At 49.8% G+C, this 21,236-nt stretch overlaps 8 protein-coding genes across 8 annotated transcripts; 4 read left to right on the plus strand and 4 right to left on the minus strand.

Annotated features, from left to right (window-relative positions):
• The first annotated feature begins 948 nt into the window (after positions 1 to 948).
• pab1 (polyadenylate-binding protein) lies at positions 949 to 3,567 on the plus strand. The gene is made up of 2 exons (XM_025537545.1): positions 949 to 3,273; positions 3,334 to 3,567. Exons 1-2 carry the CDS (start codon positions 1,139 to 1,141, stop codon positions 3,491 to 3,493), a joined length of 2,295 nt encoding a protein of 764 aa, XP_025393309.1. The 5' UTR covers positions 949 to 1,138; the 3' UTR covers positions 3,494 to 3,567.
• Positions 3,568 to 4,154: 587 nt separating this feature from the next.
• On the minus strand, positions 4,155 to 8,171 carry BO83DRAFT_404716 (transcription factor; the record flags this gene model as incomplete). The annotated part of the gene is made up of 5 exons (XM_025533738.1): positions 4,155 to 4,746; positions 4,881 to 5,965; positions 5,990 to 6,530; positions 7,036 to 7,858; positions 7,922 to 8,171. The coding sequence occupies 5 exons, from the start codon at positions 8,169 to 8,171 to the stop codon at positions 4,242 to 4,244; spliced, it is 3,204 nt and encodes a 1,067-aa protein (XP_025393310.1). The 3' UTR covers positions 4,155 to 4,241.
• Positions 8,172 to 8,818: 647 nt separating this feature from the next.
• Positions 8,819 to 10,100, plus strand: BO83DRAFT_433336 (Zn(II)2Cys6 transcription factor domain-containing protein). The gene is made up of 4 exons (XM_025535676.1): positions 8,819 to 9,008; positions 9,065 to 9,078; positions 9,140 to 9,202; positions 9,255 to 10,100. Exons 1-4 carry the CDS (start codon positions 8,934 to 8,936, stop codon positions 9,922 to 9,924), a joined length of 822 nt encoding a protein of 273 aa, XP_025393311.1. The 5' UTR covers positions 8,819 to 8,933; the 3' UTR covers positions 9,925 to 10,100.
• A 609-nt stretch (positions 10,101 to 10,709) lies between these two features.
• On the plus strand, positions 10,710 to 11,153 carry BO83DRAFT_374147 (uncharacterized protein). Its single transcript, XM_025530121.1, has one exon. The coding sequence runs from the start codon at positions 10,820 to 10,822 to the stop codon at positions 11,093 to 11,095; it is 276 nt and encodes a 91-aa protein (XP_025393312.1). The 5' UTR covers positions 10,710 to 10,819; the 3' UTR covers positions 11,096 to 11,153.
• Positions 11,154 to 11,211: 58 nt separating this feature from the next.
• Positions 11,212 to 13,262, minus strand: BO83DRAFT_374148 (3-oxoacid CoA-transferase). Its single transcript, XM_025530122.1, has 6 exons — positions 12,920 to 13,262; positions 12,657 to 12,851; positions 12,210 to 12,596; positions 11,802 to 12,146; positions 11,645 to 11,742; positions 11,212 to 11,575 (listed from the first exon to the last, which is right to left on the minus strand). The coding sequence occupies exons 1-6, from the start codon at positions 13,179 to 13,181 to the stop codon at positions 11,348 to 11,350; spliced, it is 1,515 nt and encodes a 504-aa protein (XP_025393313.1). The 5' UTR covers positions 13,182 to 13,262; the 3' UTR covers positions 11,212 to 11,347.
• A 723-nt stretch (positions 13,263 to 13,985) lies between these two features.
• BO83DRAFT_374149 (uncharacterized protein) lies at positions 13,986 to 14,700 on the minus strand. The gene is made up of 2 exons (XM_025530123.1): positions 14,647 to 14,700; positions 13,986 to 14,589 (listed from the first exon to the last, which is right to left on the minus strand). The coding sequence occupies exon 2, from the start codon at positions 14,546 to 14,548 to the stop codon at positions 14,156 to 14,158; it is 393 nt and encodes a 130-aa protein (XP_025393314.1). The 5' UTR covers positions 14,549 to 14,589; positions 14,647 to 14,700; the 3' UTR covers positions 13,986 to 14,155.
• Positions 14,701 to 15,507: 807 nt separating this feature from the next.
• On the minus strand, positions 15,508 to 17,930 carry BO83DRAFT_394784 (dipeptidyl peptidase III; the record flags this gene model as incomplete). Its single annotated transcript, XM_025533033.1, has 8 exons — positions 15,508 to 15,897; positions 15,951 to 15,974; positions 16,023 to 16,096; positions 16,149 to 16,587; positions 16,634 to 16,683; positions 16,730 to 17,528; positions 17,578 to 17,779; positions 17,839 to 17,930. The coding sequence occupies 8 exons, from the start codon at positions 17,928 to 17,930 to the stop codon at positions 15,508 to 15,510; spliced, it is 2,070 nt and encodes a 689-aa protein (XP_025393315.1).
• Positions 17,931 to 19,468: 1,538 nt separating this feature from the next.
• Positions 19,469 to 21,229, plus strand: BO83DRAFT_404719 (homogentisate 1,2-dioxygenase; the record flags this gene model as incomplete). The annotated part of the gene is made up of 7 exons (XM_025533739.1): positions 19,469 to 19,665; positions 19,757 to 19,803; positions 19,837 to 20,459; positions 20,519 to 20,755; positions 20,781 to 20,868; positions 20,919 to 21,037; positions 21,089 to 21,229. The coding sequence occupies 7 exons, from the start codon at positions 19,469 to 19,471 to the stop codon at positions 21,227 to 21,229; spliced, it is 1,452 nt and encodes a 483-aa protein (XP_025393316.1).
• Positions 21,230 to 21,236: the final 7 nt, after the last annotated feature.

Raw genomic sequence — 21,236 nt, forward strand, 5'->3', positions numbered from 1 at the left:
GCCTGAGGCACATATAACTTAAGATCCTTCAAATGTTAGTTTGGTTTTTTTCCTTTTTTTTTTTGCCGCTCGAGTTTAAAGGCCGAAAAGGAATCCACCATTCCGTGAAGCGCCGTTCAAGCAGCGAGGACCATACCCTAATAAGGTTTAGCGCCACCTGCCGACCCAAAGAGAGCAAAAGAAAATTTTATCGTTTTGAGTTTTTTTCAGATAACAAAAAAAGAAAAAAAAGGCAGGCAGAATTTCAGTCAGTCACAGTCAGAGAGAAAGGTCTTTTTCGGGGCGATTTTCATTCTTCGCCGTCTCTTCCTCTTCCTCCTCCATCCGCTCTTCTTCCTTCTTTCTTCCTTCCCCAAAAAATCCATAAAACCCTTCTCTGCTGTCTATCCCCAGCATCCTTTTCTCTTCTTCTTCTTTTTTCATATCCCCCTTTTTCGAAAACTCCTCGAAAAAAATCCCCTAAAAAAACCCGGAAAAAAGACCAAAAAAACCAAAGTAAATACTCCCTCCCCCCGTCCATTAAAATTTTGTGTTGGTGTTGGGGCCCTACTGTGACTTTTTCCCACTGTCTCCGAAAAGTTGTGCGGTGTGTGTGTGTGTGTGCGTGTGGGCGCGCGTGTTTTGTGCGTGCATCTGGAAGTTTTCCCTCAACCGCATATTCTTCATCCCTCGTGATCGTCTTTTTCGCTTCACTTCCCCAGCCTTCTTTTCATACCAGCAGCCGTTGTCTTGACGGTGTTTCCCGGTGTTTAATTTGAGGTTGTACTTTTGCTGCGTGGATCGTCATTCCTCCACCATCCCCCCTCCATCTCTTGTCGACCTTCCCTTGCCTGCCTTCTATCACGGTGATAGTGTGACCGCCTGGGAAGGAAATCCCCGTCTCCATCAGACAAGCCCACACTGCCTCTGTTTTTATCTCATCTCCTTGCTCATCTTCCCGCTGTCATCATTCGTCTCTTATCCTTTGTCTTGCGCTTGTTCTCGTTCATTGTTGTTTGAGAGCTTTGTTCCAATCCTCCAATTCCATCGCCTGTTACAGCTAGTCCCTCTCCCCCCCTCCCCACTTACTCTCTCGTATCCTCTTCATCGACACCTGTGCTAACATCTTTACCTCTTGTCCAACAGTAACACCACAAAAATGTCTGCCGACGTCTCTACCACCCCCGCTGCCGAGAACGTCAACGGCGCCGCTGAGGCCAGCCCTGCTGCTGCTGCCCCCAGTGCCACCACCCCCGAGGTCACTGCCGTTGAGAACTCTACTCCGGCTCCCGCTGCCAACCAGCCTCACTCGGCTTCTCTCTATGTCGGTGAACTCGACCCCTCCGTGACCGAGGCCATGCTCTACGAGCTGTTCTCTTCCATCGGCCAGGTTGCTTCCATCCGTGTCTGCCGTGATGCTGTCACCAGACGCTCCCTGGGATACGCCTACGTCAACTACAACAACACCGCCGATGGTGAGCGTGCTCTGGAAGACCTCAACTACACTCTGATCAAGGGCAAGCCTTGCCGTATCATGTGGTCCCAGCGTGACCCCGCTCTCCGCAAGACTGGCCAGGGCAACGTCTTCATCAAGAACCTGGACAGCGCCATTGACAACAAGGCTCTCCACGACACCTTCGCCGCCTTCGGCAACATTCTCAGCTGCAAGGTCGCTCAGGATGAGTTCGGCAACTCCAAGGGATACGGTTTCGTCCACTACGAGACTGCTGAGGCTGCCAACAACGCCATCAAGCACGTCAACGGCATGCTGCTGAACGACAAGAAGGTCTTCGTCGGTCACCACATCTCCAAGAAGGACCGCCAGAGCAAGTTCGAGGAGATGAAGGCCAACTTCACCAACGTCTACATCAAGAACCTCGACTCTGAGATCGATGACGATGAGTTCCGCAAGATGTTCGAGAAGTTCGGTGAGATCACCTCCGCCACCCTCAGCCGTGACCAAGAGGGCAAGAGCCGTGGCTTCGGTTTTGTCAACTTCTCTACCCACGAGAGCGCGCAGGCCGCCGTCGAGGAGATGAACGACAAGGAGATCCGCAGCCAGAAGCTCTACGTCGGTCGTGCCCAGAAGAAGCACGAGCGCGAGGAGGAGCTGCGCAAGCAGTACGAGGCCGCCCGTCTGGAGAAGGCTTCCAAGTACCAGGGTGTCAACCTCTACGTGAAGAACCTGACCGACGACATTGATGATGAGAAGCTCCGTGAGCTCTTCGGACCTTACGGCACCATCACCTCTGCCAAGGTTATGCGCGACACCAACGTCGAGCGCGAATCGTCTCCCGAATCTGCTGGTAAGGAGAAGGAGGCTAACAAGGAGAACGACAAGGAGGCCACCCCCGAGGCTGAGAAGGCCGAGGAGAAGGCCGAGGAGAAGGCCGCCGAGTCCTCCGAGGAGAAGGACAAGGAGGCCAAGAAGTCTGACAAGAAGCCCTTCGGTAAGAGCAAGGGTTTCGGTTTCGTCTGCTTCAGCAGCCCCGATGAGGCTTCCAAGGCTGTCACCGAGATGAACCAGAGAATGGTCAACGGCAAGCCCCTCTACGTTGCCCTTGCCCAGCGCAAGGATGTCCGCCGCAGCCAGCTTGAGGCCAGCATTCAGGCTCGCAACACCATCAGACAGCAGCAGGCCGCCGCTGCCGCTGGTATGCCCCAGCCTTACATGCAGCCCGCTGTCTTCTACGGCCCCGGCCAGCAGGGTTTCATCCCTGGTGGTCAGCGCGGCATGGCCTTCCCCCCTCAGCCCGGTATGGTGATGGGTATCCCCGGTGGACGCCCCGGCCAGTACCCCGGTCCCTTCCCTGGCCAGCAGGGTGGTCGCGGCATGGGCCCCAACCAGCAGATCCCTCCCAACTTTGCTCAGGGTATCCCCATGGGCATGCAGGGCCCTGGTGCCATTCCTAACGGCATGGGTTACCCCCAGATGGCTCAGGTGCAGTTCGGACGCGGCGCTGGTGGCCGTGGTCAGGTCCCCGGAATGCCCATGGGTCAGGGTATGCGTGGCGGTCCCGGTTACGGCCAGGGCCGTGGTGGTGTTCCTGTTCAGCAGGGTCAGATCCGCCCTGGCCAGGGTGGTCGCGGACAGAACGCTGCTGCTCCCGCCGGTCCTCAGGAAGGTGCCGCTGGTGGTGTTAACGCTCAGACTCTTGGTGCCGCTCCCCCGGCCCAGCAGAAGCAGATGCTCGGTGAGGCTCTCTACCCCAAGATTCAGGCCCAGCAGCCTGAGCTGGCTGGTAAGATCACTGGTATGCTTCTGGAGATGGACAACACCGAGTTGCTCAGCCTGTGAGTATTTCCCTTCTACTCTTTACACTGTTACTTTTAGTTGCTAATACATTATTGTAGGCTTGAGGACGAGGAAGCCCTTCGCGCCAAGGTCGACGAGGCCCTTAGCGTTTACGATGAGTACATGAAGAACAAGGGCACCGAGTCCGAGGCTCCTGCCGCTGAGGCTGCCAAGCCCGAGGCGGAGAAGGAGGCCTCTACTGAGGAGAACAAGGCGTAAATTCGCGTCTCATCTCCTGCACCGGTGGTTTGATCTCAGCAGTCTGCCATGTCGAATTTTTTTTTTTTTTTTACTCCCACCTATTTTTGATGACCTCTTCTACCTCCTCTTCTACTCGAATTAACGATTTCACCTCTTATTTTCCTCCTATCCGACACCTCCTTCCATTTTACCCACCCCCTCAACCTTTCCACTTTTTTTTTTTTTTTTATCCCTCTCTTCTCCTTCCCTCCTGGTCCTGATATCCCTCGGTTCCCAAAAGTTCTTTGTTAGTGGTGTCATCGGTCCATGATTAGCGAGCGACATCACCTTTACCGGATCTCCCGTCTCTTTTTCTTTCTCCTTCCTCTTGAATAGCGCTTTGGGGGTTGTTCCCTGGCAATGTTAGCACGTGATACAAGAGGGCGATGGGCAAAGGAAGGCGGGCCAATTCTGGGAACGGAGATGAAAAGTTGTTCGGATGCCATGGTTCTCTTATTTCATGTCACGAGAGGGAGGAAGTTGTGACGTCTTCTCTTCCTATCCCCGCCATACTACCTACCTCGTATCCTACGATATGACACGAGTGTAATATAGACTTATGACTTCCTCACGGGATCTTTCTCACGTATTATACGTATATGTAGATATCCTTTCCACTCGTAGACGTAACTTGTTGTATTTACACGGTCTCTGTATTTCGTAATATGCACTATCATACACCCTCCCCTTCCCATATATACCAACCCATGATGGAATAAGTACTAGCTCAAAAAGAAGGATACTGCTGCCCAAACATATCCGCCAAATCATCAAAATTACTCCCCTCGAGCAGATCCACAATTCCAAAATCAAACTCCCCCACCGCATCTCCATTATTATTATCATTAGAATTAGTACTCACCCCCTCCGCAGCGAATAATCTATCCTCATGAGACAGGTGTACATGCCCGCCACTAGTATTAGCAGTTTCATGCAGACCAGATGTTGTCGCAGCAGCAGCAGTAGGAGTCCTCCTCCCTGCTCGTCCACGTGCATATTCATCATCCATATTCGTCGAAGATAGCGAGTTAATGGGAGTGAAGAAGGCGGTGTGGTGAGGATCTACTGCTACTTTTCGTCGTTTGTTGGGTGATCCTTCACATGCGGCGGTGGTGGTAGTGCCTGATTCCTGGATAGTCCGAGATAGGAGGGAAAGTGCCCTGTGGCAGTGTTTGGCTGCTTCCCATTGCGTGGACATGGTGTGCAGGATTGTGAGACATTTGGTGATTTCTCTGTTTTGGGTGATGTTAGTAAGGTGGGTAGGTAGGTAGATTGGGGCGGGTGTGGGGTGCATGCAGGTTAGGGGGATTTTTTGTGAGACAAGGTGTGCAGGAAGAAGAGCTGGGGAGGAGCTTATGCAACGTACTGAGCTCCCTTGGATAAGACGTATTGGCGGAGTTGGCATGCAAATGCAAGGACGAGACCTGACATCCAGGCAGCAGAGAGGAAACCGGGCCAGAAGAATGATTGGCCGCTTTCTTGCTGCGTCGTTAGAGCGGAGATGATCTCCCTTGCGGCGTTGATGCAGGTTTGGAGCCCGGAGCAGAATTCGGGGGTGGATGGGCTGAGGGAGAGGGAGGGACGGTTGATGAGGAGGATGAGGTGTTGGTAGAGGACGGTGAAGAAGGGGGCGAAGTTGAATGCGGTTGTCGTTGTTGCTGCGGGGGACGATGATGAGGGTTGGTCGGTGGTTGATTGTTGGTGTTGGCCTTGGAGCGTTTCGATGGAGAGGTTGTTCCACCATTTGTGGACGTCTGTGATGAGGAACAGTACGGAGCTGCGTGGGACAGAGCGCACTGTAATGGATTTGTGGAAGAGCTCGAGGGCTCGTCCTGTCAGGGTGCCGGACTCGACGTAGCTTGCAAAGGCAAGTTCGCGGCGGTTTTGCTGGGCTTCTTCGGCCGAGGAGCTACTGTGGGCCGAGAAGGTACGTGGTGATGTGTTTTCGTGGTGTTGGTTGCTTTTGAGCTGGAGGCGGTGTTCCCTTTGCTCAGGATACGAAGTAGATCGTGCGAAATGCGATCTATTGTACATCCCTGGTATATGATTTTCAGGAGCATTGGGCGAACAGACATCGATATCCGAGTCTTGCACGCCTAGGGGCAGCCCAAGTGCCTGGCTTAGGTATCGGTCAATGGCGTATGCACACCAGAAGATCCTCTTGCGCAGCTGTCTGTCGTGGGTTGTAAGCTCCTTGTATCGGTATGGACAGCGATGGAGACCTGCGTGCAGCATGGAACGGAGCATGCAGCCACCTACGGTGGAGGCTGTCCGGAGGGACATTTTTGCAAGCAGATATAGTTGGCAAGCAAGAAGTGCCTGCAAGGACAACATATCGTGCTTACTAGTTAGCGTGCCGAGGAGAGAATGCATTTTACTGGGCGATTCAATCCGAGACTCCAGCGGAAGTTGATTCTCCGGATGAACAGCATTGGCTAGATTGAATATACACTGAAAGATTGTTGTCCAGCATACATGCCGGTGATCCGCCATTGGAGCATTACCAGTTGGCTCCTGGCGGTCTTCTGAATATAGGCCCTCCATAGCCTGCAAGAAAGTAGGGCCATGCAGGAATGGGAACAGAGGATGCCAAACTTTGAAGTACATCATCATGAGTTCCCGAGCTGTATCAAGCGGGGGAGCATTCCCCAAGACTGCTGCCACTGCGGGATCATATGCCCATTGGCTCGGAAACTGATCATCCTGCAGCGCAGCCGGGGACGTTTTCTGCGAGGCATCACTGCCTACCAGGGTATCCTCCGGCTGGGGGAAGTCTTGTGCAGGCGATGAACCACTCGGATCTAAACTTTCGGAGAAAGCCCGTCGGACGGTATTGATGAAGTAGACGCCACTGGAGCTACCGACAAATTGGCTCTCATCCTTGGAATGCGCGGTCAGGGAACCAATCTCGGATGGGCCATTGGTAAGATCCGGAGGCTCCATTCTGCTGGGATCATGATGCTGCCGTCGCAAATAAGGAGAGAGCATGGAAGAAGATGGCGTTGAAGTCAAGAATCTCGGATTGAATTGCGAGTCGCAAATCCGGGTGCCTGCTTAGTCATGAACGACACTTCCACCATTTCCATTTCTAATTACTACTGAGCGTCAAGTTTTCCAGATATAGTAATTAATCCTAGAGCAATTGGTTATTCTTAAAGACCTATTACTCACATGCAATTCCTAATCGTCAGAGGTGGATTGACTTCAAAGATCTTGACGCCTATTGCTAGCCAGTCTACACTGCTTGCGAGATCCGCCAAAAGAAGTAGGGAATAGAGAAGGGCAAGCCAGGAGTTCAGTTAGTTCCAGGTATTCAATCGAAAAAACACTGTTTATCAAGGATATATATTGCCTATTCAACGGATGGGAACTAGAACTAATGATAATGCAATTGAATGTGGAACCGTTCACTCGATGCTATGCTTGACAGGAGAGGAAGTATCTCTATTTCGCGTCTTTCCCAACACCAACACACAATGCAAGGAGACCTTGCCGCATCCTTTTTTTAAGATGAAGCCAACTGCTGCTCGATTTCTTTGCAAACCGCATCCACAACTCCCTGCGTATTCGCCGAACCCCCGAGATCCGGTGTCAAAACCCCAGCAGCGCACACCTTTTCGACACAGTCCATCAACTTTTTGGAAGCATCTTTTTCACCCAGCCATGCGAGCATCTCCGCAGCGGACCAGAAGGTAGCCACCGGATTGGCGACGCCCTTACCCATGATATCGAAAGCACTTCCATGAACCGGCTCGAACAGCGAGGGGTTCTTGCGGGTAGGGTCGAGGTTGCTGGATGGTGCCACACCGATGGAACCAGCCAAACCAGCTGCAAGGTCAGATAAAATGTCCATATGCAAATTGGTTCCCACGATAGTATCCAGTGAATCTGGCTTTGAAATCATGCGGAGGGTCATGGCGTCCACCAACATCTTATCCCAGGTGACATCCGGGAAGTCTTTGGCGACCTCCTCAGCGACCTCATCCCAGAGGACCATTCCATGGCGCATGGCATTACTCTTGGTGACGACGGTCAGGTGGTGACGTGGTCTGGAGCGTGCTGTTTCGAAGGCAAAGCGCATAATCCTCTCGACACCAACCCTTGTGAAGATGGCCACCTCTGTCGCAGCTTCCCATGGCTGACCCGTGTGGCTGCGTCCACCTTGACCACAATACTCTCCCTCGGAATTCTCTCGCACAAGGACCCAATCGATGCCATTCACAGCTGTGGTCAGAGGTGACTTGGTTCCGGGAAAGGTGCGCACAGGACGGACATTGGCATATAGTTGCAATGGACTGCGGAGCGCTAGTAGCAGGCCCCATAAGGAGACGTGGTCGGGCACGTCTAGATTAGTTAGTGCGTGAATTGCAATCGACTGTCTGTCTTGTAAGGTTCAGATATTCATACCTGGATGTCCCACAGAGCCAAACAAGCCTGCGTCGAAGTTCCGCAGAGTATCCAAGTAACCTTCAGACACGTACCGACCATGTTGCTTGTAGTATTCAGTACCCCATGGGAGATGCGTGAATTCAATGTTGAATGTGTTCAACGTCTGAGCGAGCTTGTTGACCACTTCAATGGTTGCTCGCACCACTTCCTCGCCAATGCCGTCACCGGGAATGGATGCGATGCGATAAGTAGGTTTCTCTGTAGCCATTGTGTTTTCGCAAGACCGAAACACGGTACTGGTACTAAAAACAGAGGCGAGGAACGAATCTCTGGATATCAATACTATGATCCCCGCATTGAAGCTCTATATACTTCCCCGCTCCGGCTATTATTCAGGCTGAAGGTTTGTCCTGCGCATGTCGCCATAATTTCGCCGCTTGCAACTTTATTCATGTCTCGTAATTCCACCTTCTAGTATCTACTATAATCAGTAGTTTATTTTTGTTGGCTCTTGATTATTTGGAGCCAGTATAGTTGTGGAGGCACAGATGGATACTTGCTGCGCTTATCTAATCCAGCCTATACTGAATTAGTGGCAACCGCACAGGCCGGCTTCCTACTAATCTCCATATGCCGTTCTGCGATGGACTGGCTAAGTATGCCACAACCACCAACGTTTATAGTGTATAGCTGCTGAGTAGATGATCAGATGTGCAGAGCAGGGTGATTGTTGATCCCTGAAGAACAGGCACAGGCACTGCACAGAGAAGGAGCCACGCGTCGGCTAAGCGTTCAGCCGTGGAAGTCCCACCGACCCTGCGCTTATCCCGAAGTGGCAATCACGATCGACCCGAATTGCTTAGCCTTTCTATGGCGGCAGTCCGCTGCTCCATAACGCTTTTCCTCCAGCGCCCTCTTAATCCTGCCCTCTGGCTGATACTTTGTACTACGATGATCCCCGAGCGGAGCCGGTCAATCTACTGCATACTTTACTGCGTTACCCTTCGTTCAAACTATTAACCGGTCAACAATGGCGCCTGCAAAGCCGAACAAAGTGTCACGCATCACAGTGGCTTGTAATTCCTGCCGGTTCCGGAAACAGAAGGTGAGATTATTCTATTCTTCATGTTTCTTCGCATCTAACAGTCCGTGTGTTTCTAGTGCAGCGGGAATAAGTAAGTAGGAAATTCTTCGTTTTTTAGTTCCATCTTTTACTCATGCAATTTGATTTGAAAGGCCAATTTGCACTCAATGCGACCAGCACAATCGGTCGTGCGACTGGCCCGAACAGTTGAAACGGTAAGCTACGTTAGCTGCTGGACTTGGACGTGTCCAAGCTTATACGTCTTAGTGGGCCGGCAAAAGGTTACATAGAAGCCTTGGAACACCGTCTTCACCAAACAGAGAGTCTTCTTCTGAATCTCCTCGCCCAGATCCCGGACTCTCAGCTCTCTGCCAGTGTCCAGGGACGCCAAGATCGTTCAAGCAGGCATCGGAACAGCGGCAGTCCGCCTCAAACGTACTCGTCATCTTCCCGCCCCGGAAAGCGAGGCACCGACTATTGGAAGAAGTTTCCTCTACACACAGTACAGGAAATCCGGGACTGGCAGAATGACTGTTTGAGCAATGAAGGAGATGGTTCGTCACGGCACTCTTCGGGGCCTGAAGCCGTTGAGCGTCCTTCTGTCTCACACCCTGAATACCAACCGGAGACTGGATCTCCAAAAGACCAGATGCCCGAGTTCCAAGGATATCGCGAAATGCCTACGCTACCACGGATACACCAGATTGATATACCCAATAGTCCGATCGATGCCGGTTTATCGTCGACTAAAGTTTCATATAGCAGCGCATTAGATGGTGAGGCCAGGGAGAATCGTCCACGAATGGACCCTGTTTTCGAAGCGATACAGTATCAACGCACTCGAGCGGAAGCGGTCCATGAATTTCCTAGTTTGCAGAAACCGAGTCTGTGGAGGGGTGCACCTCCTGTGAGCTTTCAACAGCAATTTCTTTGGTAGTCTATTAGACAAGAGATATACGGGGCATGCAAGCGATTGTTGACGATAGAGCTGGTCCGTCGCTGGGACGTCACAACTTTATATCTTCGCGTTGTGTCTTTATGGAAGTATGCTTATTTTATTATGGAGGAGTCCTTGGGTCTACTGGTTAAAGGGGACCTATATGCTGTATATACAATGGTCTAGTTATTTACTATTTGTCTATTAGTATGACCAAACGAGTACAATATCGGGAGTCAGAACTCTCAAAGCACTTTTCCAAGATTTCAGTGATAACAACATGCATCATGTGAAAGTACTGTGTCAAGAATCTCGTGATATGTTTCCTAATCGGGAAATGATGAATCTATCCGCCCGTCCCCACAACAAACCCATTTCAGCCGCAGCATCCATCCATTCCATCCAAAGCTTTCCATATAATACTTGAGACCTGAGCAATACCTGCAGGAATATGCTCTACAGATAGCTCAGCACATGGTATCCTGCAAGTCTCTCAAACACTGCGCGACTTACATCGCCATGACGCCATCACCCATTCAATACTAGGATGAAGTATATTCGCCGCCAACTATACACAGTACCATTACCACACAGCATATCACCCAAGCAATCATGTGCACAAACCTGGCATCTTTTGTGGAACCATTCGAACTAAATCCAATCATACCAAATACAATGATACTTTATAATGCATGACCTCATCATAACGCTTCTTCAAACCTACGCTACCCAATAACTCCTGATATACCTGGCTATTTAAACCAACCTTTTTCCCCATTACCAATCCATCACATCCCAACTTCATCTCGCAATCATAAGTCTACAGAACATCCTTCATAAGGCCAATAATCACCTCCAATAAACCAATCTAGTCAATCTCCTCTGCTCATCCAAAATGCCCTCCAAACCAGTCGCCTCCCCACCCCCGCAACCGAAGAAAGTCCACGGCGCTGTCCGCGACGACGACCTCCCCATCGACGACTACGAGAATGCCTGGCACGAACAGCAAGAGGAAGAGGAAGAGGAATACCGCGAACAGAATGATATTGCCTTCAAGGCCCCGAATGTCGCTGCCGCTAGGAGGATGAATACCGGTACTGCGCCGAATCCTGTTGAGGGGACGCGGAAGGGGACCACAGGGTCGGTTAATAGGTCGAAGACGACACATTGATAATCTCCCTCCTCTTTCTCTGTCGTTTGCCATCCATCAGTGATGTATTGTATTGTATTGGGGTCTGTGTATGTTTTATGTTTTAAGGAATAATGAGTGTAGTGTATATCATGAATCTAGTTTTGAATTTCCCTTTTTATCCAACCAAACCAGTCATCAACATCAACGTTTATATACAACAACCAATCAATCACAATCTATAAACAACCATCATACTTATGCATCAAAAAAAGTGGTATAATAATAATAAATTTACAGCATAGGCTTCAGATCAGCAGAAACCTTGAAAGGAGCGGCAGTCTTGCTGCGGATCTCCTCGACAGTCACGCCCTCGGCGTACTCGGCAAGAGTCAGACCCTCGGTGGGGCTGACTTCGAAGACGGCCAGATCGGTGATGATCTTCCACACGCAGCGGGGTCCGGTCAGGGGGAAGCTGCACTCGGGGAGGATCTTGGGGTTGCCCTTCTTGTCGGTGTGTTCCTATTTAAAACTATGTTAGTGGTGGACATTCAAATGTACTTGTGGTGGTATAAGTAGAGGGTGACTCACCATGGTGACGACGACCTTGGTCTTCTCGGGGTTGGAAACGAGGTCCATGGCACCGCCCATACCCTTAACCTTACCGGGAAGCATGAAGTTGGCGAGATCTGAAGTCAAGGATTAGTATTGTTTATTATGAGTTTGTGGTGAAAGGTGCTGAGCTTACCTCCGTACTGGCTGACCTGGAGAGCACCAAGCATGGTCAGGTCAATGCGGCCAGAGCGGATCATACCGAAACTCTCGTGGGAACCGAAAACAGAAGCACCGCGACCCAGGGTGACGGTCTCCTTGCCGGGGTTGATCAAGTCGGGGTCCTCCTCACCGGGCTTGGGGTAGCCACCCAGACCCAGGATACCGTTCTCGGCCTGGAGGACGACCTCAACACCCTCCTCGACGTAGGCGGGAGCAATCAGGGGCATTCCGATACCAAGGTTGACGTACATGCCGTCCTTGAATTCCTTGGCGGCACGCTTGACGATACGTTCACGACGGATGGTGGCCTCACCGGAACCTACAACACCGACACATGTTAGCAAACTTGCGCTATGAACTCGGGCTTGGACTAAGTACTAACCAGCCTGGAGCATCTCGTTGGGGTCCTTGGCGAAAGTGAGCTTCTCGATCTTCTTCTCGCCGGTGCTCTGGATGACCTTGTTGACATAGATGCCCTGGAGGTGGATGCTTTCGGGGTCAATCTCGCCAACTTCGACGATGTGGTCGGCCTCGACGATGGTGTACTTGGCGTTCTTGGCCATGGCCTCGTTGAAGTTGTTCATGGACTTGCGGAACTGGCAGTTACCGAGCTTGTCGGCCTTGTGGACCTTAACCAGGGCGTAGTCACCGAAAATCGATTCTTCCAGGATGTATTTCTTTCCGTTGAATTCGCGTTCTTCCTTGGGGGCGTTCTTGATAGCGACGCTACCGTCCTTGTTGTAACGAACGGGGAGTTCACCAGATTGCACTACACAACCGAATAATTAGTCTAAGTCCGGGACATAGACAGCCATTGAAGTATGCGTACCAATTGTTCCGTAAGCAGCAGGGGTATAGAAGGCAGGGACACCAGCGGCACCAGCGGCACACTTTTCCGCAATGGTACCCTGGGGGGTCAATTCCAGAGAGAGGTCACCAGTGAGATACATTTTCTCGAAGACCTTGTTTTCACCGATAAAAGAGGCAATCATCTTGCTGATCTGCTTGCTTTCCAGCAGCTGGCCTATTATCATTGTCCGTTAGACCAATCACAAACAGTGTGATCGTTCAATTGCACTGGAGTAGACCTACCGAGACCAACACCGGGCATTCCAGCATTGTTGGAGACGACAGTCAAATCCTTGATGTCCGGACGGTCACGGACGGCATCAATCAACGTAGTAGGGACACCAGCGAAACCGAAACCACCAACGAGAAGGGTCGAAGAACCCTTCATATCCTTGATCGCTTCCTGAGCGGACGGGCATAGTTTATCGATTGCGCGCTTGGCAGTTGAGACGGAGAAATTCCGCCTCCAGATGGGGCGGAACACCGCAGGAACAGGCCGCGACATGATTGTCGGCCAGCCTTAAACAAAAGAATTGAGATCTGCGGAGGGAATCCAAAAAAACTGGGGAAAAGAAAGAAAGAAAAGAAGAGAAAGAGAGAAGGAAGGACAACGCCAGCGATAAAAAAGAAGCTCAGCCTAGGCCAGACCGGCTCTTGCAGCATCGCGTAGCTCGCCGTTCGGCTAGTGAACATAATGGCGCAGCCGACAAAAGCGATTATCCGCCGCCGACTTTCAGCATCGCTTTGCCGCCTTCCGAAGCCGACCCCACTGCCTGACCGCTGGGGTCGTATTGCCTCGTACACTTGTGGGGGGGAGAAACGTTCTGCCTGCGGGGTGTCCACAACCCCCTTGTCTAAATCACCCCAGTCTTTCCCCTCAAAAGCGCTATGTGAGGCACGCGATCGGAGCGGGATGGCCTTGTCAAACATTCTCCGATTTTACCGGTATCCCCCAATGCACGGATTGTTTCTTAGTTACTTTCTGCTTTTCCGTCAGTCAATTCAGGGTCCTCCGGCAGTGATGATTGATTAGATAAGCGCCCAATGGGGCAAACCCGTCACAACGACGGGTGTATTTTACGATTCCGATAGCGGGGCGGGCGTCGGCAAGACAAATCGGGTGAACTCGCCGGGGTTCCTGGCCAGCCTTGACTCTGCCGACTTTCCCTCCGACTCGGGAGATCTTGTGGGGTCTCGATCTGGGGTAGCCACATTCCCCTGCTTTACAACAACTTTTTCCTGGATTCTACATTATGATGGAGGGTGAAGATGGACTACTCTGGCCACTTAATATTAAAGACATAATTATTTCGCATTCTGGTCATACTTGATACATGCTTCTGCTAAGAGGTTCGGGAAACCGACAACCACGTGACCGTAACCATAAACCATTCTGGGTCCCCTTAAGACAAAGACTCCATCAACCATCAGCATTCGAATCAGCCAATGTATCCTCGTCATATGGTAAAAGTGGCTGATCTAATAGATCTGGTGATCCCTATCATCAAGCGAAGTGTTCTGAATGACAGGAATAATTGGCCAATTCGCTATGTCCAACTCGCAGAGAATGATTTTACCACGGCTATCGGCCAACTCTTCCACATTGTTGTAATTCTCCGGCCTATTGGCCATGATTTCGTTGTAGATCCACCGGATGTCACCGGCTGAAGTTACCGTACAGTTCCACCACTCCATGGTCTCCGCCTTAGCACTATACACCCGACCGTCCTTTGCCTCAGCATATTTGCCCAGTCCGACAAGGAAATCACTGGCCGCAAGGGCATTGGCAGCAGTTACCAGGTAGTGTCTTTGTAGGAAGGGTTCCTGCAACTCGTCGATGACGTGCTCTTGGAGATAGACGTAGTACGGCATGATTTTGACTCGGTCGGGGTTGGGTGTTGTCCGGTGTATGTCTAAAGATTTTCTCTTCAGTAATGCCGAGATAGGTGAGAAGATTTCGACAAACGAACAAAGGCCTTGATCAGATGGTTTATGATCTTGACAGGTAGACGACAGGATTCTGAGGTTATTTTATATGCGTAGGCACATACTCGATTATGTTGCCTTTGTGGAATGTACCCAATCCTGCGTAGGCAGGAATATAGGGCATTTGCAGCGGATTGGAATCTTCCACACGTATCAGTATAATGACACAAGAATTTTGAGTTTTCATTCTTTTTGTTCTGCAAAATGTTATGTATGTATTACACTACACTTGGTTAATCTTTGTTTTGATTCGGAACTGATGTTTGTAACTTACATGATAGTTACGGATATTTTCATATAGTAAATTCCTGTATGTACAAAGAATAGCAATCCATTAGCTTTTTTGTCATGTTGGGACAGTCAATGATCTAACAATGACTCTGCTAGTGTCACTGTATAAGCCAAAGGGCCTTAAAGCTCATCTAACAAACGGAGTTGACCGTCTTACCGCCAGCAGTACATGTGCCAAATCCAAGTATATTCCAGCCTACTAGTGTCTCTGGCAAGCCCGCTATTGGTGAATTTATTTGGAAAGAAGGAGCGTGTGGCTTCGGCTGAGCTTGTTCAGAAGTATTATCGTCCGTGGGACTTACCAATTTTGATATATCGCATTGTCGTTTTGCAGAGGCAGTTAGCTACCACGACGCCTCGCACGTGGGTTCAGCTTTGGATGGAAGAGAGCGATCCTGTGAATTGGGTAAAGTTTTGGAGGTAATTTTGCGATTTGCTCAGAGTTCTGTACAGCAGGGCGCATTTGGTGGGTTCAATGGGGAAGTTTGCGATCATTTGAAGGCTTTCTGTGCAATTGTTTTCTGGCTGTGTAGTAATATGCCGAGTGGGAAGTACTATTCAATACTTCTTTCCGCCCAGCTTTGCACAACTCCTCGAGCTGTGGGTTCGTATTCCTTTATCTTTACATCATCACCGACAAGGTAAGTATTGGCCTGGCTAAACACCAGAGGAGGATCCTTCTTGGAGACAACAATATCTCTCCATTTCAGAGCTTGTTCGTCAACATGCGATAGATCCTCATAGAAACGGCGACAGTTGGAGACGTCAGCGGTGCAACGATAGATATGAAGTTTCAAGAGCATGCGACCCAGTGATGGTTTGCCATGAGAGATTACTCGCGATCGGTCAACTTTGACCGTCAAGCTATTCTTCTCTAGATTGCTCGTAACGCTATAGAGACCGCCACTGTCGCGGAGGAGGTGCCGAAACATGGCATAGTGTGCCTAAATTGGAGTTAGGGGAGCGTTAACATGGCAAGATTGTAAACTAGACTTACTCGACTATGTGCTTGTCCCCATTTCTGTCATCGGTTAGCACTACCTTCAATATCCGGCATGTCTTAACTTACTTGGGTCGTGGGATCGTAATTCTCAAGGCCTCGAAGTCCATCGACGCCCAGCTGAAGATACATGTTGTAGGCGACTGTAAGTAACAGACTTAGCTTTAGTCTTCTGGCTTCTCCGGGGCGACTTACTGTCATCGGGCTTGACCTCGCTTTGGCCTGTGTAGCCAAAAATGCTCAGTATTTCTAGGTCGTCGATCAAGTAAGCGCCGACGAGTTCTGCTCTGCATTCATCCACTGTTGTTGCAAGGTCGTTGAACACCCCCGTCCATGTTTGCCCAGCCCGATACCAGCTTTCCACGGGTCCTCCAGTAAAGGGATCCAGGGGCGGATTTCCAATGTCGAAATTGAGACCACCATCAGAAGATTCAGTCAAGAATCTTCCAGTGCCATGTCCGAGGATTTCATGCAGCACGACCCAGATGTAGTAGGCATGGAACCGATGCTTCTTGAAAGTGTCTTGTTCTGATGCGTCCACCATGTGTAAACCGCGAGATCGACTACTCTCAGACACCATGCGGTTACTGAAGATGATGTTTTTGTAGCCTGTATCTTGTCGAATGTCAATATACTGCTAGAAGTTAGTGATATGCAATAACCTTGGATGGATTACTGACGTTTGGAAGGTTGATTCCTGGGAAAATGATACTCGAGCAGTATACCAGACCTAGACGTGTCAGCTTCAGGGTATGGTTGGGCATATGGAGGCTCACTGTTGATGCTTGAGAAATCAGGTGGCTCAAATAATTCCTTTTCGTAAGGGCCCTTGCTGTCACCGGTATCTTCAACCCAGGGAAGTTTGTAGACCAATTGATTCGCTTTGGTTGCAAGCGTATTCAATATCTTGGTTTCGGCAGCATCCGGTATTCCGACTATCCCTTCAAACTCTGCACGAACACCTAATGGATCGCGATATGGCTCGACAAAGCCTATGACTGTTTCAACCGAAGGGGCCTTGTCATTCACCCATATCCTCAGCGATTCGCGGTACGCTTCGAGGCTTCCGGTCTGGAAACTTTCAATTATCTGCCGCAGCATGTCCACTTGAGCAGGACTTGACGCATATGGAATGGCTTGTTGTAGGCAATCACAAATACGTTCAAGTTCTTCTTTGTGATCTCCTCTCATCAGAAATGCCTTCTTATCGGACGCTCCCGACCCACCAAATCCTTCCAATGCCACCTTGTCCTCTACCACAGATGCTTGCATAATATCATAGCAACAAGCCTCAGAATCTTGATATATCTTTAGTCGAGTGTTCTCAGGCATGATTGATTGATCCTCCATGAGTTTTGATATCGTGGCAATATCCTCTGAAGACTCAAGGCAGTTCTCACCCAAATAATATGATGATTGGGTAAACGGTCCAGGGTGGCCTAAACTGCTCGGAAGAGGGCTGATCATTGGGTCTTTGATCTGCTCAAGGAGTTTACTCGCCGACAAAGATACTGATGCTAGAGAGGTAAGAGCCTCCTCGGATACATCAGGCGTGAATTTCTGGTCACCGGACCCCTAGACGAATGAGGTAATGTTCACTTAGGGGCCCCAGGATAATCCTTACAAAGTAATTGCCAACATTCGATAGGAATGTAGCGGCGTAGTTCAGGAAATTCTCTATTTCTTGAATGCTGACTCCAGTTTCGGTGGCAAGTTGTTCCCAATTCCCGTCACAGCTATGGTAAAGGGCCATTATAAAGTTGAAAATGCCATTAGCCTCTGGAGATACTTGACGGAGGATAATTCGCGTGCCATTCCAGGCAGCCCTTGTATGCAACATGTCAGAAGTTATCGCTGCGCGTTTGTGGGTGGACATGTGTGGTACTTCGCCATGTGATGAGCATAGAGCTTTTCCTGTGGGCTCAAACCGTCAAATGCGGCGCCCACCGACAATTGGTATACCTGAGGCCTGACCATTGCTGTATTTGGTACTCAATTGACTACGTAGCTCGAGAGAATACCATAGTAGATCATGTTACTTTCAACGCGAAACATTATTGTATGACCCCGCACATGTGACTTCGCGCGACAAACCATGCCATCCTGATAAGAAAAAGCACTTGATTGGCTGTGAACGCGATAGCAGTGTGAGAATCACACAACTATTACCTCTATTACTATGCTGTGCAAACATGTCAGTGCTCGCCAGATCTCTATTGCCTACTGCCATGAACTACGCATCATTGTGGGAGGTTTGTCAACCACTAACTTGGCTTGACCTCCATCAGATAAGCTTCACAATATTAGTTAGATAAATTTTCCATCAGACCTTATGTTGCACCATAGTATACAGAAACTGAGAGACCGAAGGCATGAAGGCATATGTAAAACCCCACATTTCTTGCGGGGCTGTCCCCGAGCATCTGCGGGGATTTCCAGATACCTCCGCTCTATCCACAGGGACGACTCGGCTACTCATACATTCATGGCCCATGAGGAAGCCAATACAGATCTCACATATTACAATTTACTGAAGCCAACTCATAGCCCAACTCATTTTACTTCCTCAAGATGTCAGCATCCCTATTTGGACAGATATGCCGCGCCCCACGTCCGCGAATCACCATCTCCCATGTTGTGTCTCGAAGTTCCATCGGATCTGTTAGTAAAACTGATTCAGGAGCCTTCCGGGCACTTTTAGGAACTGAAGAAAAATGCAAAGTATTCGACTATGAAGCATACGTCAAGCGGTGCGTGGAAGCCGAAGCCGCGCTCGCAAGAGAGTAACTCAGAAATATCGTGAGTCGAAGCTGGACATGGAGCGTCTACGTCATGAGACGATGAGAATGGTGGAAGATGTTCTTGCTCTTGATTAGAGGCGTATCCCTCAGTTCATATGTGTGTATTACTATCTGGATCATACTTATGGCGTAGACTGCGCACCATGCAATAAACACCTTTAGCTATGCCCCATAACACCCACTACCAAAAATAAGCTTAATTGGTACGGTCTCATACCCCCAGTTGCCATCGTGGAATGGCTCCACATACGTAGTCGGTAGCCCCGCATTGGAGGAGTGGATTATGGGGAAGAAGCTTCCCTTCATGCGGGGACAGATGATAGTCAATACCCTTGGATTATCTATGGGATCTTTGACACTCTCAAATTTCCATGAAACTGGTTCAACCTCGCTGTCAGCCATGTGGGTCTTTGCTCAAGAGCAACGGATACCCACAGCTCATCAGCTAGCCCCCAATATGCTGACTTGCTCCACATACCCCATCATTTGGACGTCCAAAGCTATCATGGGATCATGAGGGGCCTATTCAAACCCTCAGGTTATGCATTGACGTATGTCTCAATCATGTTAATCAGCTACTATTGCCATCATATACTTAAAGACTCTCTTTTGTTGCTGCTGCTGTATCTATACAACTTCAGTCACACAAATCTTGATCCATCGATTCATTATTACAGCTTTATTAGCTTCTTCTGGTCCCATACTTCTTCCACAATGCAGGCACCCACATCCAATCAACGAAAACCCATCAAAGACCTGACTAAAGTGTTCCACTACACAGACACCATGACTCGGAAGCCTACCCGCGACAATGATCCATACGAATACATGGCTGGGTTTGGGAACCGCTTTCAGTCAGAGGTCATCCCAGGGACCTTACCAGCTGGTCAAAATAACCCACAAGAGCCGCGGTTTGGTCTATACACTGAAGCCTTACGTACTCTGCCTTCACAGCCTCAAGACATGCCAACTTTAGCACTTATATGTACCGGGTGAGGCCAGCAGCTGCACACAGTATGTATTCCTCTCTGTTTTCATGCCGAACCGATGTTCCTGACGTCGTGAAGATGGCTATAGGGAAGCATATGAACACAAATCAGACATCGAGAACTGCTTCCTTACACTCAATCCTAAGGTGATAACGCTTGCTGGTCAGACTGAATGGGCACCGTTTCCTCTTCCCAACGATGACGAGAAGATTGACTTTGTAGATGGTTTGCACACCCTTGGGGGAAGTGGAGATCCAAATCTGCGAGAAGGCATTGCACTCTATGTCTTCATGATAAATGCAAATATGGACCACCGAGCATATTGTAATACGGACGGTGACTTTCTAATCGTGGCTCAACAAGGAATCCTCGACATACAAACGGAGATGGGGATGCTGTTCCTGGAACCAGGTGAAATCTGTGTGGTCCCGCGTGGAATTCGCTTCGCTGTCTGCCTAGGTCACGAGCATGATGTGGCTCGTGGGTACATCATCGAGGTATGGGGTTCTCGCTGGGAGTTACCTGATTTGGGTCCCTTGGGTGGTCATGGACTAGCAAATCCACGAGACTTTCTCCACCCTGTAGCCCACATTGACGAGAACCTCCATGAAGACTGGGAGGTTGTCAACAAGGCAAATGGTCGATATAGCATCATTGAGCAGGATCACAGTCCTTTTGATTTGGTAGCATGGCATGGAAATGTCGTTCCCTACAAGGTATGCAACAATTACCTTGTGGGACGACGGTGAAAATGAATACTGACGGTCCCCTACAGTACGATCTGACCAAATTCGCGTCCCAAAATGCAACCTCTATCGATCACACCGACCCGTCCGTGAATTGCGTACTGACTGCCCCATCTAGAGATCCAGTCACGCCATTAGCTGACTTTCTATGGTTTGGGCCACGATGGGATGTGGCGTCCAACACGTTTCGTCCTCCGTATTTTCACCGTAACTCGGCAACAGAGTTTCTTGCGTGTCTGTATGGAAGCGGACTCGGACGCTCTGAGGTCGCCTGGTGGAGGTAGTGTTGAGGTCAGCCATACACCACATGGCAACTTCAGCGATGACTATGTGCGTGAAATACGCAACCAGATGAACGATCCACGGAGAGTTTTAGAAAGTAGGTTAATAGCCCTAGATGTACTTTGGGGCAAATTGCTGACTGCACAGATCAAATGACTTTCATGGTCGAAAGTAGCCGATCTCTCCTGTTCACCGAGTATGCGCGAAGTGGCTGTGGAACATTCAAGAACCGAGGTCCACATCCTAAAGTATGGGATGCTTTACCTGTACGTCTTTGGTCTCCACGCTGGTTGGAGCAGAGCTGATAACCTTTGTAGGACAAATTCTCTACGTACCCAAACATCAAGAAAATTCTCAGTCAAGTCAAGTCCAATAAAGAAGCATGGAAGAAGCAGCTAGAAGCGTGTTATGATGATGATTGGCTGGCAGAAATGTACAAGGACCACGACAAAGCTTAGCTAGGTA

The sequence above is a fragment of the Aspergillus eucalypticola genome (assembly GCF_003184535.1).
Source record: "Aspergillus eucalypticola CBS 122712 chromosome Unknown BO83scaffold_1, whole genome shotgun sequence".
Taxonomy (NCBI): Eukaryota; Fungi; Ascomycota; class Eurotiomycetes; order Eurotiales; family Aspergillaceae; genus Aspergillus; species Aspergillus eucalypticola.